At 36.1% G+C, this 12,500-nt stretch overlaps 1 protein-coding gene across 1 annotated transcript in view; it reads left to right on the top strand.

Moving 5' to 3' along the window:
* LOC135107502 (protein fem-1 homolog A-like) overlaps positions 1-8,952 on the top strand; it is a 15,386-nt gene extending 6,434 nt beyond the window's left edge. The window contains exon 2 of the mRNA XM_064017449.1: positions 7,304-8,952. Coding sequence (XP_063873519.1) covers positions 7,304-7,522 — 219 coding nt within the window. The 3' untranslated portion in view covers positions 7,523-8,952. The remainder of the gene's footprint in view (positions 1-7,303) is intronic.
* Positions 8,953-12,500: the final 3,548 nt, after the last annotated feature.

The following is a 12,500-nucleotide window of genomic DNA, read 5'->3' as shown; positions in this document are numbered from 1 at the left end:
CTTGATGCAGATTAAACTTTCTGGAAGAAGTGAAACTGCTGAAAAAGGCAGCTACAGAAGTACCTACACCATAACAACATTAAAGAGCAGAACCCATTTTAAACCTTATCATTATAACATCAAACCATCAGCCAGTGATTGGCCTTTGTATTTATTTAAATTTGTTCAGGATTGTAAGATATGTATATGCAAAGAGATTCCAAGGTAGTTATAAATATCAAATTATAGTGTTACAATGAGATGTGATAAAATCAGGAGGCAGTATACTTGTTTATAATTCAGAGTCAGTTCAAATGGTTGAGCACATTTGGCATCTATGCTCCTGCAGGTCCATGAAGGCCACAACTTCACCTTCAGACTGATGATGATGTTACAGTTTAACAAATTAATTCATTTGCAGTGCCTTCTCACATTTTAGTATTGTTTCACACACACACACACACACACACACACACACACACACACACACACACACACACACACACACACACACACACATGCTTATGCACTTAACATTAAGAGGATAGCCTCCTCCCATAGAAGTAAACCAGAAAAGATGACTGTGTACATTAACTATAGGGAAAATTAGATAAATATAGATAAGAGACAAAATCACACAAGTTTAACTGAACAGATTCTCTATACTACAACTAGGTAAGCGCACACACACACACACACACACACACACACACACACACACATCATCATCATCATCATCATCATCATCATTTTTATCAGTACCATCAATTTCTCATGTCTTAATGCCATATTATGGTGTGAGAAATAATCCCTCCTTCCCAACACACAATATGTATGAAGAAAATGTCCATTCTAGTAAGGGATTGTTCTCTTGTATCTTATATTTACAGTATCACTAGCATTCTGAGACATATTTCTTGTCATCTCCATCATAACTATGTATTAACCTCAAATAATCAAGTATCCTAGTAGTTGTACATTTTGTCATCTCCATTTCTTGCAGTCTTTGTCCCAGACTAAATATGCAAAACTATTCATATGGTGACAGTAATCTTATCAACATCCACTCTGTTTACTTATGAACCTCTCATAGTTCATTTTCACTACATTCTCTCTCTCTCTCTCTCTCTCTCTCTCTCTCTCTCTCTCTCTCTCTCTCTCTCTCTCTCTCTCTCTCTCTCTCTCTCTCTCTCTCTCTCTCTCTCTCTCTCTCTCTCTCTCTCTCTCTCTCTCTCTCTCTCTCTCTCTCTCTCTCTCTCTCTCTCTCTCTCTCTCTCTCTCTCTCTCTCTCTCTCTGGGAAATGACCACATGAGTAATTAAAATTCTTTGCACTACACACACACACACACATGCACACACAGTATCACTGTGTAATATATGTATGCTCAAGATGTAGTATGTATGTTAGTATGTAAGTTAATACATAACATCTGGATGTTCATTCAATAAGGCTTCCAACAAACAAAGCAATTATTATTATCATTATTATTATTATTATTATTATTATTATTATTATTATTATTATTATTATTATTATTATTATATTACACACACACATATACACCACATAGTGTAGTGGTTAGCATGCCTGGTTTGTAATTGAGAAGACATGGGTTCGAGTCCCAGGTGCATTGAGGCAAATGGGTGAGCCTCTTAATATGTAGCCCCTGTTCACCTATCAGCAAGTAGGTACAGGATGTAACCCAAGTGTTTGTGACCTCACTGTCCCAGTGTGTGGTGTGTGAGTGGTCTCAGTTCTACCAAAAAGATGGGTCATTATGAGCTCTGAGCTCTTTCCATAGGGGAAATGGCTGGCTGGGTGACCATCAGATGACCATAGGTGAATGACACACACATACGCGCGCACACACACACACACACACACACACACACACACACACACACACACACACACACACACACACACACACACACACACACACACACACAGAGTACAAGGGGACACAGTAAGAAGTTGAAGAAAGTTAACTGTAGAAGAGACATCAAAAAATATAATTTTCCTCACAAGTGTGAACAAATGGAATGAACGCAGTGAAGACGTTGTCAATGCCATAACTGTCCATGCTTTTAAGACCAAACTCAGTGAAGACATTGTCAATGCCGTAACTGTCCATGCTTTTAAGACCAAACTGGATAGATATAGAGATGGGATACTATGAGATTACTCTCCTCCTGTAAACCGCAACTAGGTAAATACACACACACACACACACACACACACACACACACACACACACACACACACACACACACACACACACACACACACACACACACACACACACACACTAAAAGGGACATAAGGGGACATGAAGGAAAGCTGAAGAGGACCACTTGTAGGGGACATTGAGAAGAACAGCTTTCCCCACAGAAGTAGAAACAATGGATAAGAAAGTGGCCTGTATATGGAATTATCATAATTTTAAAGAAAAGTTGACTACTAGTAAATAATGACAGAACAGTATGAGCAAAGCTCTTTCCATGTATTTCTCAGTTAGGTGAATATAATTACATGGGTAGGTATGTAAAGACACACAGTTTATTAGCTAGTTGTTTATTGACTAAAGTGCAAGAAAACAAATTACATACAGCATATAAATACAGCTTATCCATTTAAATCATGCACATCCTTCTCTTGTCCCTTGCCACCACTACCATGACTTTTACTACTATTGGAATAAAAGTATTATCGATAAAATGCCAAAAATTCAAATACTCATCCAGTAAATCTAAAATCCATATTGTTAAAAATGAAATTTAGAAAATTAAGTATTCCCATAAAGCATTCCTTAAGACACTGATAAAAACAAAAGTTAGCAGAAATAAACCAATATTATCAGTAAGCTAAAACATAGTAGTAAATAACAGATAAATACCCAATAAATTAATAAGACCCACTGCTTAATATCACAAAACAGTATTACAGTACACAAAGCCAAAAGTAGTAACATTCATACATAAATTTCAAGGAAATTGACTTGAAATATCAGAAATACAAGTTCACAGTTCACTTATAAAAGTTTTCTCTTAAAAGAACCCTAAGATCAGTAAAATTTAGCATGGGGTATTCTAATGTTTGTATAAGTCATTGGACATTCTAACAACACATTTCTTGTAGACTGAACCAAGACCTCATCATATGGACAGACTTAAATTATATTGAACATGACACCCACCAGTCTGTACTTTAAGATTGTGCAGCATTAACCTGAGTTTGCTAAATACCTTGCATTTGTAGTCAGGGATGCTGGGACACACACACACACACACGCACACACACACACACACACACACACACACACACACACACACACACACACACACACACACACACACACACACACACACACACACACACACACACACACACACACACACACACACACACACACACACACTGCACTCTAATTTTCTTTGCATCCTCCACAGTCCTTATATATATGCAAGTGACTGCTAGTGTGCTATCTTGCACATCACATTTCACATTTATGGTGAAATGAAGTGTATGTTCTTTTGGAATAGTAATGCCAGACACTTTATGTCCAGGCTAAGGTTTTAATGTCCTTAATGTTAAAAAAATAAATAAATGAAAAATAAAAACTATAAAATGGAGCAGATTTATTTAGAATTGTCTTTGTCTCAATAAAAAGATGTGTTCAATACTATCAATGTTTCCCTCCCATACCCCCTCCTTTCTCTCTCTCTCTCTCTCTCTCTCTCTCTCTCTCTCTCTCTCTCTCTCTCTCTCTCTCTCTCTCTCTCTCTCTCTCTCTCTCTCTCTCTCTCTCTCTCTCTCTCTCTCTCTCTCTCTCTCTCTCTCTCTCTCTCTCTCTCTCTCTCTCTCTCTCTCTCTCTCAACAAGAAACAAAGAATAGGTATGCTGTTTTCTAACATGCCACTTATTCTCAGAAAATTTGTAGTTTCAGTTATGTTTCAGTAATTTTCAGTAGTTTCAGAACATAATACCATATTAAGAATTGTCACTGATCCCAGAAATATTTTCAATTTTAGTTTATTGCTGTCTATAAAAATTATGTTTAGCATGTCTAGCCAGGTTCCATGGTTTGGGCACTTCATTAGCTTTACATGATTGCTCCGTTTTAATGATATCAGCAATATTTTGCATACAACATAAGTACTAGAACCTGCTAATGCCTCAAACCTCCACTATTTTGTAACCATGAAGTGTTTTCTGTTATGCGCAAAATTTATATGAAATTATGAACAAGTAATGAAAGGACATTCTTAAATTACATACATAACTTTTCTCAGGATTTGTCACTGTATTTCATTCAACTTCCTTAAGCTGTAATGAGGAGCATTGTGTAACTGAAGCTCAGATCCATTGCCTGCTGTGGCCTTCTCCTCTATCTTATCATGTCTATTTGTGCTAGCTGCTCAATGTTAACTTGTTAGAGTCCTTGGTCACAGGACTGCTCACCAAAATAACTTTCATTAAAACTGTTGTAGAATGAATCTTAAATATTTGTCACTGTAGTCATAAAATCTTGTAGAATATTCATCCCACCAAAACATAAAAAAATAAATGAGCAACTGCTAAAAATCTTCCCGTTTTACCTCCTTCAGAACCATTTTCATTAAATATTTATCATTGTTTTGAATGTGAGGTTTATGTTGATTAAGGTTGTTACATGATGGCAACTTGATAAGTTGCTGTGATTTACAAATGCATAAAGGCCTGCATCACCGGGAACTTTCAGCATATAATGACATTATTTCAGAGTTGTAAATAGCCATATCCCAATACCATTGATCTGTTATTACCATTAGCAACTATTTGCTGTCTAGACTTTCTTTATTGATATCTGAAATCTGGTAATATCTTCTAACAAGATATTCCCACCCACAATTTAGTTTTTTACTGGATATTCTTGTACATTTCTTTGCTGTACACTTTTCAGAACACTATGTTTGGAAGCCACATAATTATTTCCAACCATGATTGAAATTAAATTAACTCATGCAAATTGATGGGTGGTATACTCCCACCAAATACATGTAGATATCATTAAGCACTCCATTTTCTGTTTATGTAATGCCATCACCTATACATACACATACCGAACTTGGCACAGTATTGCACCTTTTTTTTTTTTTTTTTTTTTTTTTTTTTTTTTTTTTTTTCTCTCCACAAAATATGTTGAAATTGAAGGTCCTAAGAGGAGAGTAAAGCAACTTGGATATTAAGAGAATGTAAAGGACTACATGTGTGAAGGAAGTATTTGTAGTGGTTAAGCATTTTGGACAGTCATAAAAGATCCATTTTGATAAGGAGAGTTGGAACTTCTTCTGCCATGGTAAACCTGTTGATGGTCACTTCTAGAGGAAACAAGGCAGCTGTACTGTAGTTTCTGTTGTAGTTTACCAGGATATTCCTCGACAGCCATTTATTTGAAGCTTCAAATACAGCTGCATTCGTTAATGCCTAGTCATCCGATCTAAACTTGCTGTATCATGTCAGTGTAATTGCTGTGCGCCTGTTGCGTCACTGCCAGTTTAATTAACCCGAAACCTCAGGCTGTGATCCGTCATGAGTTACACAACTAGTTTCTTTGTCTTCAAGTCACGTAACTATCATATCTGGTATGTGGTATATATATATATATATATATATATATATATATATATATATATATATATATATATATATATAGACACACACACACACACACACACACACACACACACACACACACACACACACACACACACACACACACACACACACACACACACACACACACAATTATTTTCTCACCCCTATTCTGTCCACCTCTCTAACGCAAGAGTTAACCAGTATTCTCAATCATTCATCCCTTTCTCTGGTAAACTCTGGAACTCCCCTGCCTGCTTCTGTATTTCCACCTTCCTATGACTTGAATTCCTTCAAGAGGGAGGTTTCAAGACACTTATCCACCAATTTTTTACCACTGCTTTGACCCTTTTATGGGACTGCCATTTCAGTGGGCATTTTTTTTTTATTAGATTTTTGTTGCCCTTGGCCAGTGTCCTTCCTACATAAAAAAAAAAAAAATAAAAAATAAATAAATATATATATATATATATATATATATATATATATATATATATATATATATATATATATATATATATATATATATATATACATATATATATATATAACACTTTACACCCGTGTGAACACTGGAGAAAGTTTTAGACCATTGGTGTGCATTAAAAATCATAAAAACTTTTGATGGCGGTGGTGATTGTGTGGAGGCATCACCGGATGGATTGAGTTGTCAGTTGTGAAAGTACCTTCCATTGTTTGGTGCGAACTCCCCGTATGTAGTATTGGGCTACACCACTTTTCAATGGTATTCGTGCTCTTCACTGAGGTGTTTCATGTTGTAATCCCGCCGACCCGCATTCCAAACGGATGAAGCCAAGCTTGACCATTCTTCTTGGGCAATCCGTATTTCCTGTGTGTGTGTGTGTGTGTGTGTGTGTGTATGTATGTATATATATATATATATATATATATATATATATATATATATATATATATATATATATATATATATATATATATATATATATATATAGCGTCGTAGGAGGTAGCGGAATCTCAAGGTCGCAGGAGCACACCTATTGGTAGACACAAAGACCGCGCCTGGCACCTTTACCGTAATGACTGGTGCTCAGTGACTCTGGAGTGACGTCACCCTCACCAAGCCCGAGGCCATGAATTGATGACGTCACAAGTGAAAGTTATGTGTGGCCTCCTTCTGAGCCGTAATGGTTCTTATTTGCAAATGGTTTACACTTGTGTTCATACTGACTATTCAATGTTCATTCTTACATGTATTTTGCTTTAACACATGGTCATGAAGTTGTTGGGAAATGCACTATATGTATTGTTCATTTTTCTTAAAACTGGGTTTCATTGATGATATCTAGAAAATTTACAAACGTTTCTTAGTTACTGAATATATTTATCTTCTTAATCACGCTGTGAATCATACCTGTGAATAGATTAATGTTCTTGGTAAAGAGAACGTTACCTACATAATAATTACTACACTGAATGCGTAGTCTTTATAACATGACAGTGTTTACAGCTCATGTGATAAGTTTTAATGGAATATGACCTGTATTTGACCGCTTCAGGAACATTACGAAGTTCAAGTTATTCATCAATAATGTAAGATATTCGGTGCCTAACAATGCATGTCACCCCTGAACCATAGGCAGCCAGGTTTGGTCTTGCTCAATAGTAATAGCTGCTTTCGCTTTCACTCATATTTTGGCTTATTGCAGATTGTGGAAGTGTTGCTGAAGGCTGGGGGCCACGTGGACCAAGTGACGGCTTCCGGTGATCGACCCAGCAAGAATCTACGTCTCAACCCCAAGTGTCATATTAGCATTCTCAACTACACGTCTCTCAAGTGTCTGGCAGCGAGGGTCATCCAGAAACACCGCATCCCGTACGCCGGCGAGGTGCCAAAACACCTCGAGGCCTTCGTGAAGATGCACTAACATTACCATTTATTTTCCTGAGTCCAGCCCTTCTGATTTCCTGCTATCACTTACTAGAGGTGATAGTGTTTCGAAGGATGATATTTATTATGCACCTTACTAGTCACGTGCTGAAGCATTGCAGAGTGCCGTCCTGAATCTCCAGACGAAATACACTCACTGTACAGTGCCAGCCGACAAGTACCAAACATTGTCTGTACTCTTGTGGAACTGTAGATTATGAGAAAGATTAACCCATAATTGTGATAACAATGTTATTATCATTCATTGTTCTCTGGTGAAGTAATAGCTTTTTCGGGAAGAGTGATAAAGGAAGGAAAAAAAAACAAGTGGTGTGGACTGCTTGTCACGGGCTCATGATTTACAATGTTGTATGGCTCAAGTTCTGCTTATCATTTTGTTTTACTCTCATCACATATTTGAATAATTTTTTCACACTATTTCCTTCACTTAGTATATAGATATACATAAGTATGTATGGGAAGACTGATTAATACAATTTAGTCAAACACTTGCATTACGTGCACGATGAAAGTGTCTGTATGACATACTCATGGCCACAGTGTCTAATTATATTGCCAGTAAAATTACCAAATATTCTCAACACTGATGTCGCACGCATTTTTAGACCTAATTAAAAACATTTTCGTGGCAGAAGTTTGTCATACAGAATTGTATATGAATAACTTTTTTTTCTTATTTACATAATGACATGTACAAAATATTATTACTTGTGATATATATTTTGATATTTTGCAAGCAGACACTGATGGCCCTCAGTGTGTTTCTTCTTCACCTGACTCCCTGAGCAGCTTCCATGAAGTGCAGTAGTGTGATGCTTATGAGTATCATTCAGGTAGAGGCCTCCTATTACATTTGTACCTTTACCCTCCTATGACCCATAGTAAGGTACTGTACATGCCATGCATATTTGGGTTGTGCGATATTGTAACTACAGCTCAGCCAACTACCAACATTCACAACAATATAATACTTAAAAATCTTGTATAAAACTAAACCTATTTGTTCTGCCTGTCAGTGCTACAGATTTGTAGGTCACCTTTATTAGCTTCCACTATGCACAGTATTAGGGACTAGACATGTCGTCCAAAGTGTTAGCTGATAATTTTGGAGAAATCACAAGCAACGTGACAAACTATGTTTAACCCTTTTCAAGTGTCATTAAATAACAACCCAGGTAATCCCCACATGGGTACTTTGTAAGGATCGTTGCCTTGGCAGTTGCGGCTTCAGGCAACCTATGAGACATAAGATATTTTTAGAAATTGTGGTTATTTTATGGGGATGGAATGGGAAAATAGCTAAAAACAGTAGGAAGCTCATATCGGAGTAGTACTGAATTCATTGTTGATAACATGTATAATAATAATAATAATAATAATAATAAATATATATTTTAAGAAATATGATTTATTGGTGTTTTAAGTCCCCACTCACGACTTGGCAAAACTGATGGTCAGCTAATCGGCAATGCGTCCATGATCGTCAGTGATTGGCTGGAGTCCGTAAGTAGTGTGGTGTGTGGATGTCTTGATGGGCTTTGGAATGGTAGGCACAATAACGCAGGGCGTACAGTACTAGTCTGTATAAATGTATTTTCAGGTTAAGATAAAATATTATGATGGTTTCTTTTCAGAAAATTGTTCATTATGATATGCGCATCCTACTGAATATCCAAAAGGACACTGAAAGTGTGTGTGTGTGTGTGTGTGTGTGTGTGTGCGCCACGTAGAAGGCCTCACTAAAACCATTGTATAGAGATGCGGGGGAATTCAACCAAAATTACACGCTGCCTAAGAAATGTATTTCTTAGCCAAGGCATCCAAGCCTTGGCTAAGAAATACATTAGTTATGATTCCTGCATGATATGAGTATATCTGTCTAGTTTACCTTCACTTATCATTGGATCATACAAGCCTCATCACAAGATGATGTTCTGTTTTGAGATAAAGTAGCTAAATGCAGAATATACGAATGTCATTATTGTTACTTATTTATACATTTATTTTTACTAATTATTTACTTAAAAATGTTGTGATGAGAGCAGTCAAGTGAGGCATCGTAGATATATATATATATATATATATATATATATATATATATATATATATATATATATATATATATATATATATATATATATATATATATATATATATATATATATATATATATATATATATATATATATATATATATATATATATATATATATATATATACACACAAAGTGACGATGCGTTCCCTCCCTGTCGGGTGAAGACGGTTGTGGAAGACAAAGCGCTGGCTGGAGATGAACTCTGAAAGTATGGTGTTCAGAGTCGGGCTGTGGCTCAGCCAGGTGGTGTGGCGCGTTAGCCAACATTATGACGTCGTTTTGCCTTCAAATATTTTGTCAATGCAAGGCAGTGTCGAGAAGAAATATCTGTTTGGGAACTTAACACGACTGCCCTTACATAAAGAAAATAAAAGAATTGATATTAAAAATAAAAATTAAAAAATCGCATGATTTGAGTTCTTTGCTCACAAATATCACAGTATATTACCGCTACGAAAGGAAATGTGAAATTATGAACTAAAACATTTTAGTATTTAAATATCGTAGGGTTTGAGCAAAACTTGAGTAGTGTTTGCAGTACAAACTATTTTCAGTTCATAGATTGCAACGAACCTTCCGTCCCTACCTGCGTTGTGCTGGCACCACACACAGAGCCTGGCCTGTTCACACAAGAACAGAGAAACAGGTGGAATGTTAGTGCCTCGGTCCTAAGGCACGTTTTCCTGCTACATCGTGTCCTGTGACATCGTTTTCGACATGTGGAGGGAAATGCGAGATTTTCGTCCACAAGCCGTCAATAAAAATTATCGGAATCTTGCCCATTTCTTGCAAGAGAAAAGTAATTGAAAATCCATGATTAATATATATATATATATATATATATATATATATATATATATATATATATATATATATATATATATATATATATATATATATAAAACATAATACTATTATTATGCCTTTTTAGTGTGTATCAGCAATATATGGAAAATCTTAATCTCATAAGTTACATTTACCAATATTAATCATATTAAATTCATCAATGTACTATGAGCATGAAACTCGGATTTGATTTCGTGGTTTGTTTATGGTGTGTGGCCTGTGGCGGTGAAGCTACCAACTTAGTCTGTTGGTGAAATTATGAGCAATGGCAGGCCTCACTGAGTCACTAACTCCCGAATTTCATGAAGCTGGTGTTTATTGAGCCTGAGCCGTCTCTTTGTTAGCTAGCTCTCCTCACCTACGGAAAACATATGAAGCAACTTTTTCACAGCCGAAGAAGGATTTTTTTTTCCCTTCTGCATAACATTGTGTGTACATATACAGTTCACATGTGTAGTGGTGAAAAAAAAAAAAACATGTTTTAATTGAAGTACTGAAGCTGTCAAAATTATCGAACCTATCATAATAATTCACAAGACACTGGTACTAAATAATTGTCTGTATGTCTGGTGAACTGCCTTCCACTCTTATCTGACATGTAAAAAAAAAAAAAAGAAAAATGAAAAGGATAATAAAATCCATTGAATCTTAGTGGGAACCCAAACACACGGCCAGCTAGTAGTATTACTTGTGCATGTATAAACTGATGCAGCGTGGGAAATGGGGTCGGTGAGACCACTGTTGTAAGCTGAGTGGGGGGTTCAACGAAATAACCGGCACAATCCTTTCCATAGCTAAAGTAAAATCTCGTGCATTATTTTGAACGACCTAAGGCATTATCACCACCGATCTTACCGATCACTAATCTGAAATTCAAAGAGCATACATATAAATAATACATCTTCCATGATCCTGCAGACAATAGAGGTCATTATTTACATAGTGATTTTGAAGGAGTCCTCCATGATATAAGTCAGGGAAGCATCCGGGAAAGAAATATATAAGTAACTAACAAGTAGATAAATACACGGATTATGAGATCTCATTTGTATGTGACGGCTACGATCCACCGTTCAGACCAATAGCATTGTAACTTTCCCTGAGATTCAGTATTTACAAACACCTGGCTGTAGATTGTAGACTACGACTGACTCCAAACTAACTTCCCTCGTACAGCAGAATTCAGTATGCTTATTACCAATGCATTAATACCTTAATGCATCGGTAATACGTAACGTGCCTTCATTCCATGAATGAATCTTTAAACCAAAGAGGTACATTTATTGCTATTGAATGTATATGTATCGTTTCAAACCAGGGTGTTCCCATTTGTATTGCCTCAAACCAGAGCGCAACCAGGGAATAATAACAACGTTGAAATACTCAGCAATTGATGTGGAAACTCAAATAAATCTAAGGTTTGAGAGAAATAGATGCCGTATCGGGACCTGCGCAATACATCCCGCCACGTTACCATTCGAGTAATGGGTACACCTGAACCCCTTACATAAGCAATTATGAGGGGTTATGTATTGTTTTTGGGTCATTACACATGCTGTCATATATATATACATGGAATATCACGCAGAAGACCAGCCTTCTCCATAAAGGGAATATTGCCACGTTTTCCGAAAAAAAAACATTTCTTCCAACACCAAAGAGAGAGAGAGAGAGAGAGAGAGAGAGAGAGAGAGAGAGAGAGAGAGAGAGAGAGAGAGAGAGAGAGAGAGAGAGAGAATTATTATTATTATTATTATTACTATTATCATTATTATTATTATTATTATTATTATTATTATTATTATTATTATTATTATTATTATATATTTCATTATCAAGATTGACAGCAGTACTATTATGATTACTATTATAATTGCTTTCTTCTTTATATTATTATTACAATGGTTAGTAGCTATAAATATATATGATGTAGCTAGCAATAATACCTTAATTCATATTTTGTTTGTCGCCATCAGTAATATGCTCGCATCCACAGGCGTATACAGAAATTTG

Source organism: Scylla paramamosain, chromosome 15, assembly GCF_035594125.1.
Source record: "Scylla paramamosain isolate STU-SP2022 chromosome 15, ASM3559412v1, whole genome shotgun sequence".
NCBI classification, from domain to species: Eukaryota; Metazoa; Arthropoda; class Malacostraca; order Decapoda; family Portunidae; genus Scylla; species Scylla paramamosain.
Note: the sequence above shows the minus strand (reverse complement) of the source record. Positions and strands in the feature narration are given on the sequence as shown.